This window comes from Oncorhynchus tshawytscha, linkage group LG14, assembly GCF_018296145.1.
Source record: "Oncorhynchus tshawytscha isolate Ot180627B linkage group LG14, Otsh_v2.0, whole genome shotgun sequence".
NCBI classification, from domain to species: domain Eukaryota; kingdom Metazoa; phylum Chordata; class Actinopteri; order Salmoniformes; family Salmonidae; genus Oncorhynchus; species Oncorhynchus tshawytscha.
In genome coordinates, this window is record NC_056442.1 from 40,095,723 (window position 1) to 40,119,721 (window position 23,999).

The window sequence follows — 23,999 nt, forward strand, 5'->3', positions numbered from 1 at the left end:
GTGTGTGTGTGTGTGTGTGTGTGTGTGTGTGTGTGTGTGTGTGTGTGTGTGTGTGTGTGTGTGTGTGTGTGTGTGTGTGTGTGTGTGTGTGTGTGTGCTTATCAAAAACAGTGGTTTACATTTCCATTCAATGTATGGATGTGCAAAATCAGATCAAACTGCTTGCATTTAGCAAATACTGTACTGCAGTGGTTATTATGCTAAACCTGTTGAATTGACTTCATTAAAGAGATTCATAAACAGTTACCTCGTACTAAATTGGAAAGAACATATAAGAGAAATAACCTACACTGACATTTACTATTTTGAAATATAAAATATAGATAAGGTAAGAGATGATCGGTCCAAAGAAAATGTGTTATCATTCAAATTGTATATTTTCTATTTTTATTAAAAACTCACAATTGTTTTCAACATGTTGTATTTATACAGTGAATGGTCTAATATGCACTGGAGGTCACATAAGCTTAGGTTTATTAGAACAATAACAGACATACCATGAGGGCTTGATATTTAAAGAAAGTAGCAGCTGGTAGCTGCATATTCGACCATCAATTAAATGGTTTGGATTTCATTTGAAGACACAAAAATAAAACCTGTCTAAGTATGTTATATTAACAACTTTATGAATGTTTTTCAGCACACTAAAAAAATGAAGAAGTAAATTACTCCTTAGCATTTTTTAACACTTACACTTTGTCTCAACACATTCTGCAGATGATGGTGCAAAGCACTTTTACAGTATTTGTGCTATTTTTTATTTGGCAACTGTCTACTTGTGTTTTTTGTGTGTTTTTTTTGTAAACAACATCTTGTACAAACTAGCACAGTGAACCACAACCCCAGCAAATGTGTTTGTCTTCATACAATATAAATAAAATCAATACAAAAGTTTGGTTGGTTGCTTGGAACATTTTATCTTGATCAAGAGATTCTAAAACATGGTTTGATACTTTTAACTCCTGAATTAAATATATTACGTAAACAGTTGACTGTTCTAGTCCCTTTCAGACCCCCATTAAACGATTTTTAGAAGGTAGACTTCATTTAACAACATTTTGTTTCCCTTTTGAAGGCCAACTTCTTCAGATTTGGTGGTTAGATTTTTTTTTTACCCAAAAAAAGAAAACTGTCTGGATGGAGAGAAAAAAAAGCATTTCCCCTGGCCTTCAGAAATATATTTAGTGTCAAAAAGGTTGTTTAAGTGTTAATATGGCAGAGCCTTGAGAGGCAAAGAGGTCTGAGGAGCTTTTGAATAAATACAAGGGACACGTCTAGTGCCATAAATAGAGTCTGACGCCTTTCAGCCTTCTTCTAATGCCAGCGGCGCAGGTTAGTGTTCAGACCGACCACCGTGCTTCTTTTTCTGTAAAGCTGTTGAGTCTTTGACAGTAGCTAATGATGTTTTTGTGGATGTGGGACATATTACTTGTTTTCAGAATGGTTGTTTTCCCAGTGGCATGTGTTTGGAGGGGCGTCACTGTGCTAGGCCACTGACAGGAGTCAGGAAGGGTCACAGCCATGGAGAGCAGGGGCCCGGGGTCGCCAGGGGCCCACAGGGTCAACAGTCACACACAGTCTTTTATGTGCCCAAGTCCTTATTCGGGTTTAAAAAAAGAAGCAATCAAAACATCAACACAATACCAAGGTAAATGCTTACAACCACATTGTCCACGTTTTGATTTTCGCCATATTTATTTTCCCTGCAAAAAAATATCATATGGGGGAATTAAATAAATAAATAAATAAGTATGATTGACAAAAAAATATTTGACTGGTGTCGCTACCCCTGCCCCTACCCTTGCCCGCTCTCCTGTCCTCCCCTATTGAATCTCTCGGTGGTACAGTCCGCTCTCTTGAGCTACCAGACGGTGCCCTCGTTCATTTCCGAGGGTGCATGGGACAGGTGGTTGCCGTATCCGCTGCCATTGAGAGACAGTGAGGTAAAGGGCGGGCTGGGGCCGTACACCTCAGAGGAGATGCTGTGCATGGGCCCCGGGATGCCTGGCTCTGGGCTGGGCGAGTCCCCAGGGTGGTGGGACATGATGTCAGAATAGCGCTGCACCTCACTGGAGGGGTGGTGCCCGGGCAGGGGATGGTCCATACCACCTAGAGGGGTGCCCGTTGGGCCTGAGGAGGGCACGAAGGGGAGGTCTACGGGGGTCTGTGCCTGCGACGATGGAGGCCCCTGAGGAAAGAAGTCGTAGTTCCCTCCTGGACCGTAGTACTCACTTTGATAATCTGCAGATCAAAAAAAAAAATCTGGGTTAGCCTGGGAACAATAGGGTGAGTAAAAATGATTTCAGAGATTTTCAGGAATTCATTGAATATACATAGCCTGAAGTTGCATAGGGAGAAACCCTCGCTGTGGCACATTAGTCAAAGTTACACTTAAATCAAAAATGCAATTGGGTGGGGAGAACAACGCCGCCGCAAAATTAATTAAAATGGGGACCATTTCATCAGCGATTTTACCTCCTGAAATCAATGTTTCATTTCAGCAGAATAGTATTAGGCCCACTGCACACCACAAAGGACCAGAGTCCACCACACACTATTGATGTCCACAAAACATGTTAGGAAAATTGAAATAAGGACGCACATACTTCACTATAATCAAGAAAGCCTACATTATTATATTTCAAGGGCAGCAGGTAGCCTAGTGGCTAGAGCATTGGGCCAGTAACCGAAATGTTGGTAGTCTGAATCCCCAAGCCGACAAGGTGAAAAATCTGTTGATCTGCCCTTGAGCAAGGCACTTAATCCTATTTGCTCCGGGGCTGCAGTAAATAACAGCTGATCCCTGGCCGTTACCCTACTCTCCAAGGGTGTCTCATGGGGAACTGGGATATGCAAAAAAAAACATTTTCATTTCACACCTCACACTTGTACAGGTTACTCACTTGTACATGCAGTGAAACAGGACAAATATAAGCACCCCCTATTTAAAACCATACAGTTACATTTCCCCAAAACAGTGTTGTGTCCTTGGAAAAGGAGTAGATACACATTTTAGATTGACTTTGTGTATTAATAATTTATCATATTCAACTACTCTCTCCGATCATCAACATTCTAAATATTCCTCAAAGTAAAACAAAATGAATGCCACAACCAAATATGTTTCAAGCTCCTTCCTAGGAAAACTGAAGGCCTACAAATGCACCTTTCTTGCATGTGAATGTCATCTTGTAAGGAAAACAGTAAAGACAATTCGGTCAGTGAGATAATGCAATGGCTTGGAGCCCTCTCTAACTAACCCCTTGACCGAAATTTTATGGATGAGTTATTTATTAACGAACCCGTTCCAGACAGGGATCACAGGGAATGCAATGGCATTTGGTAATGAGCATCTTCCCCTCTTAATACAGTTTGAATGTTGACGTAATATACCTGACATACATAGAAAATAATAATAGTGTTCTAGTGATTATTTATTCATATTTAACGACACATTTAGGCCTATTATATTAACTGTTATTAGGCGCTGTTTGGCTTACATGGACACCATAACAAGATGTATTCTCCATACTAATTGTTATTTTTATTAGGCCTATTTTATGTCTTTTTTTCTAGTTTGGACAAATGGGTCAGACGATTGGAGTCTATAATCTGAGACATTTAAAGAGACACGTTATTTCAACATTTACATTTTGACAACATCAATTTCGAATCCCTTTAGACCTTTTTGTGGTGTTTTTGCCAAATGCGTAAATCGTTAATTATCTCCCATTGTAATAAGTCTTATATCACTTTTTTAACACCTGAAGATTTGCCACAGCATCCTAACTAATCCATCTCTAGATAATGTCCATCCATACTCAAAACATTTTAAAGCTCTCCTCCCGGTGTAGGTCCTATTCCAATGATGTGTGTTGAGCTCATCTGATAAGCCATGATAGTAATCAAAGGCGTCCTGGGGCAGCGCGACAAATGGAAACAGCGCTTGGCGGACACATGTAAAATGATTCGACATTTCAGACAAACATGTGAAACCGATAAACCCGCTGGGACACCCAAGCCGTTTCATCACACTTCTTACCTCCGTAGTATGAGAAAGGACCGTTTGGAATTAATTCCCCGGGTTCCAGCCGGTCCACCAGCGTTCTCATTCTCCTCGGGCTCCGGAAGAACGCGTGCCGTCTCGCGCCCAGGGCGCTCAATTGCTTCATACGTCGCTCCTTGGACCGCCTGTTCTGAAACCATACCTACGAAGCACAAAAGTCAGCATAGAGCAACGTTAATGAAAATGAAATGGATTGGAAGGATTGAAGTGCAAATATTACGGCTGGAGCGTTGGAGACGAGAGAGGGGCTCACAGCAAAGATTGCCTCTGTATCCAAAATAACGTTTGAACACACATCTCAAAATATTATGATAAATAATTGAATGCACACAGGATGTAAAGCTGCAGAATCCATATCTGACAGTCAATAAAATAAAAAACAAACACTTTACTTCACTACAGATCGAAAACTTTTTTTCGTTGAAATATCATTATAGATTGGTAGCCTATATAAAAAAAAGTAGCCTAACTCTAATATCAGATCTATTCCAACAATATAAGCATTATGTATGGTGTCCGTTTGTTTAAAATTATTACTGCTTTACCGTTATATTATCAGTGCTTTGTTTATAGATCCGTGATCAACAACAAAGCAATGCCTAGGCCATGTGTAACCTGGGTGCCCTTTTTGTGCCGGAGCGCGCGCTGCCCTGCATGGTAGTCAGGTTCTGTGCGTGGTCACTCGATGGAGTAAAGCCTTATTCCTGGGATAATATTACTATGAATTATCGTCACTCCAGTCGCATAGATCTAACCTCAGTTTAATGTTATTTTAACCCTCCATTTACCCCGAGTAAGGAGGCAGCAGCGGGAACTTTTAAAATCGACAATTAATACTTAATAGGAGGGTTGTTAGCAATATATTACACGGCTCTGCGAGGTTATTATTTCGTAATCTATATATCCACCCTTGAATTCCTTCGGCTAATTATGCTCTTCCTTGAAGCTCTTAAATATCCAACCTCGCCACCTTAATAATCTTGATTTTTTTTTCACTTGATCTGCCTTAAATTTTTTTGTCATTACATGACCACGTCCCCGCAGCACTCGCCCTATCATGGGAGACACTCCGCGGTGTGGATGCGGTTATTTCTACATACGATACATTGTCCCAACTTAGGTACTACGATGCAGAGACCAACTTAAACATTCAAAATCAGGTGTGTATCTTCAATAGCCTAATTTTCAACTCTTGAAAATAGGCCAAAAATAATGCTACCAAACAAAAAAGCCTTCCAAATGATAGGCCTAGCTTACTTTTTTTGCATTAGGTAATGCAATTTGTCAAATATTAAATAATAATAACAATAACAATAGTATTCATAATAAAATGATTCATAATAATTGTGTTTGTTGTTGTTATTATATGTCAATATACGGCATGCTTATTTGAAATGATTTACGCTATACTAGACTGGGGGTAAGGAGGCATTTTGAAGTCTCCTGAACAGATTTCTGCGTTTACACTTGACTGAAAATGGTCACAGCATGGCTAAATGTGGTCGCAAAACGTGATGGTCCAGCGTTGCCAAGACTCCCATCGCTCTCACCAGTCTCACGCCAGTTGGCGTGTTTACCCATCCTGCACGCCAAGAATAAAAAATACCCATATAAATTACGCTTTCCAAATAAACCTCGATGACAGCCAATCTTTCGCTCTTTCAAGTCAATGTGACCATGCAATTTCTAGGCAACCCCATCTTTAAGCGGGAAGGCATATGAGAAAGGAGCCGAGTGATTGTGATCAGGCCTCTGTTTGTGGCGAACTGTTGACAGGGTGCCCAACATGGAGATAATTCCAATAAAATACAAGCTGCTATATCACACGCTATAAGTGTGTAACCCTGAAAGCGCACAAGCTGAGGGTCCCTCACTCTCCCCCACTATACGGTTCTCATTCACTCCCATACCAATACAACATGAGCTGCATCAGGAATTACATTCATGTCATTATAGTGCATTTGTCTTTGCCATTACCTGAATGACTCTCATGTTCAGCCCCGTCTCCTGCGCGAGCTGCTCCCTGATGTGTCTCGTGGGTTTGGGGGTGGCAGCGAATGCCGCTTTTAGGGTCTCCAGTTGCTTTGCTTTGATGGTGGTTCGCGGTCCACGTCGTTTACCGCCAAGGTTCTCGCCATCGTTCTCATTACTACCCGTTTCTTTGTCCGACAGATTGGCTATTTCAGAGTCCTTCACATCGTCCTGTAACTGATCTTGAGAATCCGGTGATAAACTTGGGTCGCTGCATGCTGTTACTGTGAAAACGAAAAAGGACAGAAAACGCTTAGACACACAGTCCATTTGTAGACCTATAATTTCAATACAATGAGGAATATGAATGATTACTAGTGGCCTATTTGTGTAGGCCTTTATAGCCTTACTAGAATATATTTTTTTAATTATAAATTTATATAGTATTAAACAATAGGCCTACCTGAAATAATAACCTATGCAGATGTAAATTATTTTTATGAACACTATTTGTGTTCTCTATGATATTTAGGCGCCGAATTCATTAAACGTGTCAAAAAAAATGAGCCTACGATAAAATCAATAGGCTTCTGGGTCTACAATAGTCATACGATAATTAACATCTATGCAAATATAATTGGATATTTTGGCTTACAAATCCAAATAAATCTTCAGCAATAGTGTGAAAATATAGGCAATTCAATTGCGCAAATCGTTATTTCTGTTTTTACAATAAAATAAAATAGTTTAGGCATAGGGCCTACCCTACATGGAAGAGAACGATGCATGATTATTCAACACCAAACTGTGGGCGGAACAATTCACATTGGTCACAATTTTTTAATTTTTTAATTGTACCTTTATTTAACTAGGCTAGTTAGTTAAGAAAAAACCTTATTTGCAATGACGGCCTAGGAACAGTTGGTTAACTGCCTTGTTCAGGGGCAGAACGGCAGATTTGAACCTTGTCAGCTCGGCGATTTGATCTAGCAACACTTTCGGTTACTAGTCCTACGCTCTAACCACTAAACTGCCTGCCGCGCCACTAGTAGCCATGCGCCCAAAATTATGAAGCCAATTTGGCCGTATAGGCCTACCTGAGAGAAGGTTTGTGTCTTTCCCATTGCTGTGGGTTAGATAATCTTCTTTGCAGACAAATTTATTTTCGTCTATGATGTAAAGCTCCTCTCCCGTGGACAGCTGTTTGTTACACATCATGCAGGTGAAGCAGTTGAGATGAAACACTTTGCTCCTTGCCCTCCGGACCAAGTCGTTCGGGGAGATGCCCTGAGAACAGCCCGCGCACTTTGTCCCAAACCTCCTGAGAGGGGACAGAGGAAGAATGCACGATTATTAAAATGTATTTAGGCGCAAAACCAAACAGTATATGTTAGTATACAACGATTGCATATTGAGAGTGTGAATTAATACATATATATTTTTTAATATAGGTCACTGCGTAGTCTCAGAAAAAAGTTGCTATCTAGAACCTACAAGGGTTCTTCGGCTTTCCCCATTGGAGAATCCATTGAATAACATTTTTGGTTGCAGAAAGAACCGTTTAGGGTTCAATGTAGAACCCTTTCCACAGAGGGTTCTAGATGGAACCCAAAATAGTTCGACCTGTGACCAAAATGGTTCTACCTGGAACCAAAAATGGTTTTCCTATGGGGACTGTAGAATAACCCCTTTGGAACCTTTTTTTCTAAGAGTGTAACCCTAACCTCTGCCTCTCAGTTGCAATGGTTCACGATGAGAATGATTCCATAATTACCATATGTGGTCCTGTTCTTTATAATTATTGTTAGCTGTAGTAGACCCTGTACATCTATTATATTTCTGCATTCATTGTCAACGGACACATTTTCTTACTTTGCCGAATCAAAAAATATTTGTTCCATTATAAACACGTTTTTGTGTAAATAAGAGAACTGCTTAAAATCGCATTTTAGGCCTATTTAGACCTAATGAAAATACATGTTAGTGTTGTCCATCCTGAAATGTAGATGATCATTATGAAAAAAATACATCCTTTATAACACAAAACAACAGCCCTAAATGTGTAATCCAATTAGGAAATAATACACATTGCAATATACAAGTTAGTACTTTAATATGTGCGATGATCCTCTTTTTGTTGATTGTAACGGAAACTAATGTGTATTGAGATTATGGACACTGATTGTTGACTGCAAGTCTGTGATTGCATTGTCTGCTTGTTTGATCTTTTAAAGAGGTTAGTTATTTAAATCCACTTATCATGTCCTTCTCACTGGAGCCGTGCAAACACAGGGGCCTAGGCAGATAGCTTTGCCACTGGGCCGAGATACACACTTCCTCCACACTACCCCGATGAAGTATTGATTCTAGCCGCTTCTCTGCACCCCTACGCCTTATAAACAACGTGTGATTGATTTCCTTCATACCCCATACCGAGGACGAGTACACACGCGTTTAATGTTGCTGTCCACCTTTTAGCATAACAATACAAATGAACAAGCCTTTAATTACTGGCTCTCCGAATCAAAGCTTCTGAAGCAACACCTCCAAATCCACCGTCACACCTAGCACTTAGAAATTCTGAAGGAATTGGATGCAATCTTATTAGTGTTTTAACCATATTAGAAATGAGTACAGATAATATTTAGAGTGGTTAATGTATTAATACATTCCAAGTATTTAGCCTTGAATATACCTATCCTTTTGTTATAAGCAAATTATAATTGTAAATGTTTTGAGAGCATATTGGCTTAACAGTTTTCTAAAGTACAATTTAAAGGTATAAGGTGTAATTATCGCATGTCTTCAGATAGTATTGCGTGCTCTACTTTTGTGTTCATTAGTTCAGAATTTAGAGAGTCACCTCTTTTCTTTTGTTTTTTACACTAAACAAATGACAGAGTTTATATGTTCATTATTAGCCAATAATCCATTATATCGAAAATGTTTCGTATTTGCAATATCCTCATGAGTCTTTTTTAAAGAAAAATATGCATTTGACTGAGAACATTAGGATAGTATTGTTAACTTAACAGAAACACGGAAATGCTTATCCAAGACTACACATCTGAAATAATAATTACTGTAGTAAAGGACGAATGAAAGGGAGCAAGCACCCACCATTCAAGCTTACCTAAAGAAGTCGTTTTTGCAATATAGTTTCCCCTCTCGAGAAAAGCATTTCTCTGTTAAATTGCATTTACACTCGCAGCACTGTACGCACTTGACGTGCCACGCTCTGTCCAGAACATTGAGGAGAAACCTGTCCAGTATAGGCCTCTCGCACCCGGCACAGTGGACCATCGTCTTTGGATTTGCACCCACTCCGCAACCGTGGTCTGTTCAGCCTCCTGAGGTCGTGGTCGTCTCACTCACACTCTTGACTTGAGCAGAAAACAAATCAACAACACACACCGGTTATTGGATGTTTTGTATTTGGAGTATTTTGTTCCTTTTTCGCTCGGATGTCCTGGATCAATGTGTTCACATAAACAGTCGATGGGTAGCCTGGTCGCTATCCTACCTCTTCTTCGCTCCTCTGAAGTGGTCAGCATGGAGGTTTATAGGATCCAAGTACAGGATGGAGACCGTTCGCCAGGATGAGTCCTCCCAGGTGAGGTAGTCAAAGCCTTAGACGCCTCGAAAGTCAGTCCTTCGGATCCTCTTCCATACACCAAACACACATCGGTTTAAATGAAGCCAAACAAATGGCAAAAAATATCAAGCCACCTCTGAAGATTGGTTATAATGTGAGAACCATAGCCTATCAGCAAGTATCCGTAGTCATCAAAGTGAAGCATTGGCCGAAAAAGCAACGTGTGCCAGTCGCTGTTGAAGACGCACATCTAACAAAATTGTTTTGGGGCAATACTGTCACACAGAAAGACTCGCGTGCCTATAAATAATTCAATGTTCTTTGACATGACCGCTTATCCACTGTTTAGGACCCGATGAGAATCGAAATAATTTCCTATCAAAATATTTCAAGGAAAAAGTGTGTTTCCTCCGGCTCTGTTGGCTATCTGTCCCCTCGAGTTCTCTTTTGGTAAATGATGCTAGTGATGGTAGGATGCGTGTGACATCTCTGTGCAGGATTGACGCTCCGCGTTGTCTGCAGTACTCTGCATGTTCCTGAAAGCACACGAGCCAGCCTTATTCACAGTCTCGTGACGTCAGGCAGTGGAGAAGCCAATCAGCAGCGCGCCATGCAAGTAACTATTAGCTATCCCTTCAAAGACGAGCCGGTGCATTCTGTTCTATTTATGGGGAACTGAAGAAACCAATTGTCAAATATTCCTAGAAACTGTCATATGTTAGTGAATGTATGTGGGTGGAAAGACGACGACCGTTGAGGTAAAAACAGCACAATCACCAGCTTATCAATTGTTTGCGGCGAGGAAATGGACGTGAAGAATCATTTCATAAGGTAGATATGGGCATCTTAACGTTCTCTCCTGATCCTGCATGGATCCTCCCCATGGGCGAGAGAGAGGTCGTCTTAGTTTAAAGACAGTAGTAGTAACATTGGAATATATCTTATATTCATATAACAAAATTGGATGGAATGCATGCTTTTGTTACATTTTTATTGTTTGGTAAAAATCGCATTATGACTAAGTTTTAGCATATAGTATACAGGCTACAGAAGTGACTTGACTTCTGCCGTACAATACGTTATTACATTATCAATGACAAGAGATACGTCATACATTTGATTTCAGACTTAAGTTGACCAAATGTTTTTTGTTAGAATGTGCACCCTCTCCAATGCGCCAAGACGCTTGTGGTGGCGTACGCTTTAGTGAGTGTTCTCTTGGTTGCGGATGAACAAATCTTAGATAATAGTTTAGAGACAAATTTCAATTATGTGTACATCACCTAAGGGAAATTAAGTCAAAATGCGTTAGAAATGAGTATTTACCCAAAACGGGAATTGAGTTTCACAATTCGAAATAATCAGAGGTATAGGCTATGTCCTGGTGGCTGGGTTTGTTTCATCATATGCTTTTACTTGAAATGTTTGTCTTGACAGTCTTCTCCGTACATTTTATGCATGTTACCATTTATTTGCCATGATCCTTATTTAATCACTATTTAAATCCACATTTCCCACCAATACATCTCAGCAGTGCTGTGCTCTCTTTGGTCTTTTGTGGAGCATAGGGGATGTGAAAGACGAAGAGGCTCAAAGGTTTACAGGTTACTAGATCATTGTGACAGTTGCTGATGGCGTCAACACATTAGGACGTTTAATTAAGGCCGTTCAATCCACTTACCAGAAGAGGAGCCAAAAAACATTACCTAGAAGTTTGCATACTTCGAAATAGTTAAGGCTATGCATTATGTAGGCCTATTGAAAACTCTGAAAGTGTTATAATATACAGGTGTTTTACAGGACCAAGCCTGCTCTTCATTTTTTAGGCATGATGTCTAAATGTTCTTACTACTGATGCGTTTGTAGTTAGGTTAATGGTGACTTACAATATCCTGCCATCATATTTCTTAGTTTTGCATTTCTTAGTTTTGCAATTGTTTTTAAATCATCCTTCATAGATCTGTCTTTAAAGCTCAATGAAAGTTGAATCCTCTTTGAATCGTTTGAGATCTTTCTTTCCCAAATTAACATCTGTAAAATTATAGCTTAATAAATATAGTATTAACTATAAAGAAGTTGTAGTAGTTTTATTTGTGAAGTGTTGATAATAAATGCTTTATGACTGATTGGATACCTTCAGACAGTGGGAGGGAAAGGGATGCCAAGGCCAACATATAAACTCACATGCACGGTTGGAAGTTCGCACTTGTCACCGGGTGACACCGCAACAGGGAGGCATCATCATAAAGACCTCCTCTCTCACTCTCGCCTAGCCTATGAGATTACATTTCTTCACTGCACCTAATCTTACATCATCACTATCTCACTTCTCTCTCTCTCTCTCTCACACACACACACACACACACACACACACACACACACACACACACACACACACACACACACACACACACACACACACACACACACACACACACACTGACGGGCAGCGGTGAGTGGTACCCCATGTCAGTTATTTATATTCTAGCGGCGTACTTTTGTGCAAAAGTTCCAGTCTGAAATCTGGAATCAATAGCACGACCCCTCGTGCATATGGGCTGCTTCTCATGTAAAACGGAGGCGAGGGCAAGACAAGGCCGCGACCAGCCCCATACTATAAAAACACGGTGACAGCTGCCTCAGAGCGTCTGGGGATCGCCTCTTTTGACTGCGGCACCCCTTCGATGACAAGTGTTTTTCCCGGGGAAGAATAACAGATAAGAGACGAAAACACAACATCCTCGAGCCCCAGTATTTCTCTTTCTCTCTCTCTCCCTCTCTCTCTCTCTCTCTGCGTATGACTGTGAGAGCTTTAAATCCATCTGCTAAGCGTCTGGTTAAATTTCTACCAACATCTCACTAAGAGAGAGAGAGAGAGAGAGAGAGAGAGAGAGAGAGAGAGAGAGATTGTGGGAGACAATTGTCTGAAAGAGACTTTTGACAGTTAGGCAATGAAACTAAAGTCAGCCTCAAATTATAGCTTGAAATGTTCAGATTTTCAGTGGCGCTTAATAGGGAGACACTATTATGTGAGATATCTAGCCTTCCAGAAATGAAACTTCAACATACGAATTAGTCATTTAAGTTTCAAAGTGGCGAGAGTAGCGTAAGGTTGTCATATCATAGCCTATACCTCCAGCTCTGACTGGGGGGTGTAAAGTATTCTTACACTTAGACTAGGCTACTAACATATGGGAAATACATCCACACTAAATAGCTGTAAATAAATAACGTGTTATTTTCAGCACCAGTAAAATATTACTTGTCACATAGAGAATAATATTTACTGATTTAGAAGAATAAACCATTCAGTACACCATAACCCACAGAATGAGATTAATTCACGAATAAAAACGAAATCAGACATATATGAATATCTCAGGACCCCTCGAGGCAATGACGCGATTAAATGCAAAAGGATTACTGCTGTAATACGTTATAGGAGTACAAATGTTCACCCAGTCAATGCTTTTCGTTTCATAACCAGAAGGGGTAAATTCGAATTGTATTTACCCAAAAAGAAAAAGCATAGGCCTACCATAGGCCTACCATAGGCCTACCTACCTGGCATACCATGCACAACTGAAGAGACCTAAAGTTCCTGAACTTAGTTTCACCAAAATTCTAAGATAGGCACAACAAAACAATATGAAGACAGGCCTCTATATAATTGCATAGCTGCCTCTTCAGTATATTTTCTCACTTTATGTCCATACTCAGCGACAGACTGCTCCAAGGGGAGCCTGGTTTTACTACTGCACTTTTACAGTATATGCAACGAGCAACGTATGGGGCAGGCTAGAGGGAGCCATCGATAGAAAAACGCAAAACCAAACCCGGCTCTAAACAGGGCATGACCTAAACGTATCTCATTGCACATAATTGCCTGTCAAAAGATGAGACCTGCTCTGTTGAGTAGGATATGTCAGATTGGCTACTTACTTTTTTTGAAGCATATGTTATTGTCTGTGTTGACCTGAACTGCATACATAGCTTACTCTGTCAGCGGTGGTAAGGTCTCGATATATATATAAAAAAAGAATGTGACATGTGTAGGCTATTCTTATTTTGAGCACTTTTGTCTGCATTTCTATTCTATGTTATTCTATTCTATTCCATTCGTACTTGTCATGCAATCAGACAATCCCCTGATACAACTTAGCCAAAAACTTAATGTTGTCCACATTGGCTTCTACAGGCCTTGGCCAGGTGTAATTTTTTAAAACCTAAATAGAGCCCACTTCAAATTAAATCACAATCTGTTTTCTAAAATAAATTATACAGTAATATTCAAAACAATGGCGTGGATTTATGGTAGCCAGGCTTCACCAAAAAATGTACCAATAAAATATTAAAAAGTATAATATATAAATAGTATTTTGTCTCTCGGTGTTTCATAATGTTCCGTCAATTCGCAAGAGGCTAAATGTATCTCACAGGAGAAAGCATCCGAGCGAGGGAAACAGCGCCCCGCTGTCTCTCTACGTGTAGCCCATCTATCTGATGCTGTCTGGTCCAAACGAGTATGACATTGTTGCCGCCCGTAGTATTGAAGGCAAGGGAAGCCAGTGAGTTTCAAGCCTCCCTTGACATTTTTTTTGTTGCCAATCAGCGTTGAACTAAACTGAGTGAGCTCAACTGTGAAGGGTCCTGGTCCACTAAAAAAAGGTGTCAAGGGAAGACAGTTTCGATTTGGCGTCACTCCTATCAAATCCCATTGAGAGCATACATCATTGACAGAAAAACTTGAATTGTTGCATCTTGTTTTGTTGTTGTCCTCCGGTGGCTAGCTAGCCAGCTAGATACAAATTGGCCCCAAATTAGCCATGGATGGAGATAGGGATTTGGACTTAATCATTCTGGCCAATGATTATAAAGGCAATTCTGCTCCAACCATTAATTCATACATTGTTGTGCCCCTGGACTGAGAGGATGGAAGTGTAATATGTAGGTAGATGTAGGCGAATGTTAAGGCTAATGTTAACTAGCTAACGTTATCCATGAATGGAAGTTAGGCTAGCGAGCAAGCATTTTCGCCAGGACAACAAAAAATAAAAGCGGGTACTGTATGACAGAGTGATAGACTGTTTCTTCAACATGAAAGAAAGGAGGATGGAATTGGCATTTCTCCACAAGTAAGGGGAGTCAACATGTTTTTCTACTTGCACGAACGCACACACACACAGAGAAATCAGAACCATGGACATATTTAGCTTACTTTAATTGGACAAAATTGTTTTTGGTATCTTTTAGTTGTCACTGTATTAGACTAAGCATAGGTGATTTGATGATGTTGAAATGTTGATGTTGAAATGGTGCTGGAATAGTGGAGGCAGCTCTTGTTTTCTTTGCGACTTGTGATAACTCTCTGTGATTCTAAATCAATAGTTGTTTAGTGGTCCGAAAATGTCGGAAACATTCACTTGTTTGACCATGCTGTAGGTAATGTAACTGTCTGTTACTGTACATGCAATATGCTTTGTGGACTTCACTGGACAGCGTTTGCTATCCGGCTTTGTGATTAAACAAAGGTGTGTCTGAATTTATTCTGCCACTGTGTCTTCTCATTGTCTCGGCCTTTAGGCTTATCTATCACGGTCAAAAGGCATATGAATTAACAGGTTATAGAGCAAACAACTCAGTTATCACAACTCATAAGTTGTAATATGGCTTTTTGGGGCCTTCCCCAGTGATTTTAACCACGCACCGCTACTGATTCTAAATAGCATGTCCATAACGCTATTTCGTTTAAGATAATGATTGGCCTACTTTCAGGTCTAGTGAAAACATTTTCTGAAATGCATTTTTTAATCAACAAAAACAATATTTTAGTTTAGGCTATTCAATAGGCCTACGTATGAGAAATACGCCTATACATTTAACAACATAAGTTGTATTGTGTTGCTTCTGGTAGGATATGTTTGTGTGCTGCTGATACGTGACCGGGCGAGTGAGAGAGTTCAGAGTGGGCAGTGGACTCTGTGATCGCTAGCTGTGCAGACACGCCGTGACTCCGGTAATAAAGTGAGAAATATTACCTCTGACTGGAGCTTTGATCAGCTGAGCGCACCGGGGACCGCCGAGAGCACTGTCGGGAGGGGAGGGGGGCTAGTGAGGAGCAGTGGGTCGGGCAGGCCTTCTCTATAGCCCCCACCGCGCCACAGGCCTGTTTGGGTGCAATCAGCATCCAGTTGAGACTTCAGAGTGGACACGGATAGGCAAGTCCCATTCATAAGCACAAATTGAGTTTATACAAATGTGTTGTTATTTTTACTCTCATGTAATTCGTTTAGATTACAATTGAAAAGCTTTAAATAGATAAGTCCTCTTTCTCAGACCTCATCTTTCCAAATCAAATATGAATAAGGAATAGGCTAAATTAAACAATTTAATACTTAGGCCTACGATTAAATTATAGACAATGCTGAAGGTACATACATTGGCCTTGGGACAAAACTATAAATTGCTGAAATGGGTGTACAACCAAATTGCAGATGAACAATTTTGAAAACAAAAGTGAACTGAAATGCTCCTTTTAGTAGGCCTAGGTCTATAACTGGACTATTTTCAGAATTATGCCTTACGTCGCAAAATAAGAAAAATGTGTGATGACAAATGTAGTATTGATCATGAATGTGTTATTCATTCCTATTAAATCTTGAATGACTGATTATTATTGTTTGATTCCCATTCACTATAAATTAATTTGTTCTTAACTGACTTGCCTAGTTAAATAAAGGTAATAAATGAAATGCAAGACCGATATGTTGGAATTGTTTAGAATTATTAGTACATTTATTTTTTTAAATTACATGTTGCTGTCATGAGAAAAATAATGAATACAATGTGAAACATCTAACAATGTTGGCATAGTTGAACAAATTCAAGCATTCAGATTCAATAGGCCTAAATGAAAATAAATAAATAATTGCATAACCTAACAAAATAAATAAAGAGTATGCCCTCTTTTTAACATTGAGAGTTAATATATTTCCTCACAAAATATGTTGGTGTTATAATAAATAATAAATGGTATTGGATCATCGCAAAATACGTACTTCTGACAAGGCAGGCACCATCAATAGCCTATATCGTTTTTATGGTGCCACATGCACCACGGAGCAAAGGGGCAGGGCGGGATCATTCTAATAGGGTGCGTAGGTTCACCATCAAGCATGTGATTTGGGTCGTATTCATAAAACAGCTTTATTTTCACGGCGTGGACAAGGAGGCAGGCGAGAGAGAGAGAGTGTGTGCTGTCACTCACCACAGCTCAAACAGAGCCCGGGCCACCGTGCGCGTCCGCGAGGTGAGGAGGGGCTGCCGCTCAGCTCAAGCCAACAGCGTGCCAAAACTGATTAGAAGGGTATAGAGACAATGTCTGAGCAGAATCACAGCACAGCAATATCATTCCACACCCCCCTCTCCCCCACCCCAAATAAAAATGAAGAAAATGATTTAAAAAATAATAGGCTATGGCTCAATCGTCTCCTTGGGCCAATATGTGCAAATGTGAAAATATCCTGTCCAATGTTATATGTCGAAATGTTGAATTGTGAATCAAAATGATAAATAAGGCTTATAAAGATATTGTTCTATCTTTGAAATGATACACTGTTAACAGGCCACATCTAGACTAGATAGCCTACCTAGGCCTACTCCAAAGACCAGCTGATTTTCCCTTGGATTTCTTGGAATCGGCACAAACATCTGCCAATGATGACCTCGCAGAATATTGACCCGAAACTCTACATAAACATTTTCCTGACTTTCCAACTCCATCGCAGAGGGAGAGAAATTCGATGGAACTTATAGATCTGCTCTGGCCGTCCCATCACCAGAACAGCTGCTGCTACTCTCCCCAACCCGATAATGAACACGCTGACATGACAACTGTGCTGCTTCCATGGCACTGGTCCGGTCTCAGCGTGAAATAGGCCTAAATGCAACTTTCTATTCGGGAGACGGATGGGGCGAATCTCCCCGTCATCATCTTCCAGCCTCTTCCAAGAATGCAGAATGCAATTACATTGTTCTACTACTATGAGTAATTTAGAGAGACAGTGACGTGGGATCTATCTATGTAGGCCTATTATGGGCTATATTTAAGCAATCTCTCTTACTCATTGAACAACATCACAAAACATGTGCTATCCCACTGACCTTTCTTCGAGTACAGGCAATGCATTTAACACTAGGGGGCGAATTCAATCTGAATAAAGAGGTAGGCCCACCCCAACTGTGATTTATTATTATAGGCCCATGCACTTGATTTTAATGTGGGGTCCTATAGTTGGAGTATTGCTGAATCCCAAAAGTGCTGATGTGACAGATAAAAAAAGCCTAATTAATCGAATTGACATCTGCTAGCTATAGCATATTTATCCACATTAGAGCTTTACTCATATATAACAAATATATGTCAAACATATAGGCCTGCTCTAGTATACTCTCGACTGAAATTGAAATCAGAGGGCATTTATGTTACAGAAAATACGGACCAGCAGAAAAGAGTATTATTATTATGACTCCCTTATGAAATATAGAGAGAAAAGGTCTAGTCTTTGGGAACATTTGCTCTAGTTTAGATTAATGATTCTCCGTGCTTATTCTGCAATACGGGTGAAAGGGCTAGGATCACTAATGATTATAATATAATGTGTGGTGATAACCACTCCCTTTGAGATATTATCGCGCAGTGGGCAATGCTCTGGGACGGCCTGCGAGGCTGAAAAGTGGCAGATAGCTGCTGCACGGGAGCAGATTTCTGCGTTAAAACCCCGCTAGCATCCGCAGCCCTGGCCGTTGCTGATATCAAGTGCCCGGGGTTGATTTAAAATAGGCTACAGGGATGGCTGGATGATAGCTGGAAGATGTATTTTGCGACTTATTTTTTCACTCAGTTTTTTTGTCAAATTAGAAAATGTGCACACAAGGTAGATGGTCATGTTGGATATCTAACATACAAAAAAAAGTGCAGAGTTAAAACCAAAATGCACTCAAGTAAAAAGTAGAATTGAGTTTAAATGTTCTCCAAGGTAGGCCTACATTTGTTGTTTCATTTAAAAAGGCAGAGAACGGTAAGCCTATGATTCTTTAAAAATCTCAAACATTCTTCATCTCTTAAGTTTAACAACAGGGATGTGAGGCAGGTCTCAACTTGCAGCGTAATCGGCAGTATTTGAACAAAACACATGAGTCATTGTTCTACCAGGGATCATGATCACTGAAAGCAGTGATATCATGCAAGGTATAAACATCTAAAGACACATACATATAGATGTATACCTCAAAAACATGTGAATATCCCTTCTAGACTACTCCATTGGTTGAAGTTTTGAACAGAAATTAATTTGTGCATGAAACTATATAGTAGAAGACAATGCTCATTAAATCAAATAGGCCAATGGAGAGAAAAATAAGCGAAGATATTTTAGAATGACTTATTATCTCAGTAATTTCCAATCAGAACTTTCACAAAGACTATTTTTACCTATGAAACGCTGCATTATTATCGACAAGCACTGATCAATAAGAACACAGTCCTTACAAACTTCTGTGGATGAATGCAGAGGATTAAAGATGGGCGAGGAGAGGAGAGAGAAGGAAGAGAGGAAGTGGGGAGCGAGAGAATCTTGCTGGGCCGCGGGAGACGCACCACGGGCAATCTCGCTCCATTCATCTTCATTGCCTTTTGTGTGCACAAAAAGCAACCCGTGCATAAGGTAAAGCCCGCATCAAAGCCGTGGCTTTATTTTATATCCTATAGATCAGGAGGGAGACAAAGCTTTATTTTCGCCAGGAGAGAGATATTTTACCTCTGCCTTACGGTTTTATGTTGGAGAGGTGTCAGCCAAAGGAAATGGATGGCTAATGCATAGGCAAAACGCCTCGCCTCGACATGCTGCAAGTCAGCGGCTGTTCGCAGGAGGAGAGCCGGGGATTTAAGGCCGGTGGGAGCCGAGCCAGGCATGGGATTGAGCGCTGGCTGGGTATATAATGTATTCGATCCCGTTACACACACGCACGCGCTCATACTCGCATGGAAACCAAGACGCACGCACATTTACGCACTAGCACACACGCACATTTACACACACACACACACACACACACACACACACACACACACACACACACACACACACACACACACACACACACACACTTACTTACTTTTCTAGAACCACTAGCACCTCAAATCTGACGCACTGTTCACTGCATTCATTTATTCAGATTCCTCCTTTATTAGGTGGAAGAGAAAGAGTTAACGAGATTTACAATGCTGCTCAAAAACAGAGCTTCTCTGTCATATTTTTCTCCATGTTAAATAGAAATCTAAAGAAGTAATTGGAATTTACTGCATACCTGAATAACTGCATATAAATAAGCACACATTTCATGGGGGGGGGGTCACTGACACTGTTTGGCCATATAAAACCGGTGCATGTATTATAATACACAGCAAATAATGTTATTTCGCACAAGCCTTGCGACATGTTTTTGATTCCATCCAAATTATGCAGGATTCAAACTAACGTTTTCAATTTATTAAACCTATATAGGCAACATTTCATTTTAATGGGACAATTTATTTCTGAGAAGGGATTATCAGTGCTGGTTGAAACTACACCAGTCTCTACATTTTCAGCATCCACATCATTTAGAACGTTATAGGCTACAGCCTTTATATCAGTGGACTGGCGTTTCAGGGGCTGGCTGTTGAGCTCCCCAACACAGGCAGACGACAGAGGCATCAGACATTGACTTTGGAAATGACTTCCAGACAGACACATTCCTCAATTCTAAACACCTTTAAGTGTCTGCATGTGCTTACCGAATTTCGTCAAGGAGGACACAAATCCGCCAACTGGGATTGCAGTCATGCACGGATCTCTCCAGGCCTCGCGCGCGGGGGATGTAAAGTGGTCGACAGAGGAGCGACCCCAGTCGAGAGGGCTCAGGTGGATTTGGAAATAATGACAACATGATGTCTGTTACGATTCACATTAACCATTTCACAACAAGAACTAGAGTCCCTTTGACAAGCCTCAATGTCAAAAGTCTCAAGGCTGTGCTTTATATAGGCTCAGGGTAATTTTCAACACCTAGACCAAGGGCCTACAAGGGCCAAACTAAAGAAGGAGCATACTGTATATGGCTATGAGGAGGAAGAACACTAATCCTATGGAAGAGAATGTATGCAATCAACAACAACAAACTGTTCCCACTTTGTGAGAATGAAGCCCTCAATATGCAACTATTTAGTTGCACACACAATCATATCCCTTTCAGATAGTTTCCTTGCTGGATTATACACTGTTCTCCATGTTGGTAGCACTATGTGTCGAATGAATCTATATGTGGGACTCCTTACTGCCATTATTCAGAAAGGGATATGATTGTGGGACTCCGTATTCTCCCCCCACCGCCCCACCGCCGCCGACCCCCACACCGATCCCCTGCTCAAACGCTAGAGCTGAGACTGTGGGTGGGAACACAAATTGTTTCTCTATGATGAGGAGACCAGGGGCTTCAGTGATGCGATTTAAGAGAGAGATTTGTTCCCTGTATGGTTCTGTTCCTGATAGGCCCATCAGGTAGGAGCAACAGGGAGCCACACTGAGGGGTCTGGGGTGAGGGGGGAAGTGGGGTGGGTGGAAAGGCATAGAGGGGGGTCGGTGGTGGCTTGGTTGGGTTGTTGTGGAGGTCGTTCATATGCTGGTGCGGGGAGCCTGGGCAGTTCGTTGTATGCTCAGCCTGCCGATGAGCTAAAAATGTGAGGAGGTTGTGGCCTCCGGGTGTTTTACGACAGGGGGACGGAGGCTGATTTGTCTTCACCGGAGCGTACCACTGGCATCTTCACACCCTTGAGTTGCAGGGCAGGGCAGGGCAGAGGTGAGGAACAGGGAGAAGGAGGGGAGGCTGTAAATTAGCTGGGCTGGCAGGCTGATGGTCGGTCAGTGATCTCAGGGAATGGCACCCACCTGACCCTGTGTGCTTAGGCCCCAGCTGAGCCTGCACTGCATGGAGATGAGAACCAGGGATGTAAACTAATCTACACCAACCCAGCCCAGCCCAGCTCTATCCCCCCCATTCCCCTGGCCCGGTCCAGCTCAGCTTCCTTCTAAGGGTATGGTAAGGAGGATGTATGTGTGTGTGTGATCATCACCCTGGCCCGGTCCAGCTCAGCTTCCTCCTAGGGGTATGGTATGGAGGTGTGATCCTCACCCTTGTCCGGTCCAGCTCAGCTTCCTTCTAGGGGTATGGTATGGAGGTGTGATCATCACCCTGGGATAGTCCAGCTCAGCTTCCTTCTAGGGGTATGGTATGGAGGTGTGATCATCACCCTGGGATGGTCCAGCTTAGCTTCCTTCTAGGGGTATGGTATGGAGGTGTGATCATCACCCTGGGATGGTCCAGCTCAGCTTCCTTCTAGGGGTATGGTATGGAGGTGTGATCATCACCCTGGGATAGTCCAGCTCAACTTCCTTCTAGGGGTATGGTATGGAGGTGTGATCATCACCCTGGGATGGGGTGATAAGAGGAATCCTACAGTGCTGATTAGATCAGGGGCATGTTTATCTTCCAGTATCAGGGATTACATGATTTATTAGAGAGCGAGGTTTGGTGGCTGGTGGCGGTGGCGAGTGCTAACTCCCCACCCACATCCAAAGGAAATGCATTCCATTAAACTCCATGCATAGTTGGATATCTTTACACCAAGCAGCTAATTTGTCCCTTTAGCTTACAAGCCCATATCTGATAATCTATTACCCCACTGGAGAACCCCCCCCCCCACACACACACACACTTCCCATTGAAGAAGACCTCAGAAACATCCACTGATGTCCCATTAGTGTGGGGACACTTCCATTTGTCCTGTCCCTAGCTCTTTATATATTCATCATTTTCCACTACACACTCTCCCCATTGAGATGACCTATACATACAGTAGGGTACAGGTAGATGGCTAAATAGATTATGCAAGTAAGAGAAAGCACTGTAACACCACTGTGGCCCACCATGAATCAAGGCACATGCTATCCACTGGGGTGCTAACCACTGGGGTACCATCACTAGGAATATATGTAGCTCCTGGATTACTTTGTATTATATTAGATGCATTGTGCCGGCAAAGAATATACCAGTTTGTATTCAAGCAGAATGAACAACAAGAGTGGAAGAATTGCTAGGAGAATGGGAAGATGAGGAAGGAAAGGGGGGCATAGTATAATTAAAGCAGGTTGGGATTGGGAGGTTTAGTTGGTTTAGATGTGAAATCTAATTTCTATATAATGTAATTTAAATCCCGACATCCAGGAGTTGTATTTGAACTTGGATTATCAGATTCATCAGCCTGTGAATGCGAAAGATGCTCATGATCTTTGGGGGGCACAATGTTCTTCATGTTCACAGGTCACAGGTTTTCTTGGAGTATAAAGCAGAGAGAAAGGATTTGAATTCCATTTAGAGTTGAATAAAGAGGGAAGAAAAAGAAAAGGAGAAGTGAAATTAAGGAAAAAGTAAGTAGTTTACTTACAAAAGTAAGTGGTACTGGTCGCTAGGAACAAGGTCTCTGATATACTAATTCCATTTCCTGTATTTAATTTGTATCTACAGAATTTAGATCCCCTTAAGATGAACCATTTAAAGACCTGGTATTACTGCAAAAGATTTCTCCACAGACCATTTTCATAATGCCGTATAGAACAGGGGTGGACAACTCTGGCCCCTGAGTTCCTCAGCCCCGGTGGTTTTAGCTCCTCCTTGGTCTTTCTTTGATAAATTAACATAATTGATTGGCTGAAGAGTCCACACACCTGGATAAACAGTTTGTTATCTCTCCCTACTACTGACACATCTTTGAAGGGAATTGTTCCAACTGCCTTAATCAAATCGTTAAAGATACTTGTCAAATAGAAATGGATTGATTTACAGTAGGCTCTCTTCCAGTAGGCCACACCACTGCAAATCCTACATGGGGATGGAGAATTTACATAGCTCTGTATGGACAGAATGGCTGTAGTTATTTGTGTGTTCTGCAGAACAGACACACAGACGTCACCCTTATTGAGAATCCCCTCTTCCCATAGAAGCATGTTGACAACAAGACAGAGAGGCCTCTCTGAGAACGTACAGGTGTGTTGCATTGTCTTTCCTCCATGACAGGCCTGAAAGAAGAACACGCTACTCACTGAGGAGAGGCTGATTGTGGCCGTGTTAGGGACGGACAGACTCCCTGTGTAATACAGAGGGACGGATGGACTCCCTGTGTAATACAGAGGGACGGACGGACTCCCTGTGTAATACAGAGGGACGGATGGACTCCCTGTGTAATACAGAGGGACGGATGGACTCCCTGTG

The 23,999-nt window shown here is 41.4% G+C and overlaps 1 protein-coding gene across 1 annotated transcript; it reads right to left on the bottom strand.

Moving 5' to 3' along the window:
- Positions 1-373: 373 nt before the first annotated feature.
- Positions 374-10,147, bottom strand: LOC112247129 (LIM/homeobox protein Lhx1). The gene is made up of 5 exons (XM_024415810.1): positions 9,171-10,147; positions 7,135-7,358; positions 6,044-6,321; positions 4,043-4,208; positions 374-2,241 (listed from the first exon to the last, which is right to left on the bottom strand). The coding sequence occupies exons 1-5, from the start codon at positions 9,338-9,340 to the stop codon at positions 1,862-1,864; spliced, it is 1,218 nt and encodes a 405-aa protein (XP_024271578.1). The 5' UTR covers positions 9,341-10,147; the 3' UTR covers positions 374-1,861.
- Positions 10,148-23,999: the final 13,852 nt, after the last annotated feature.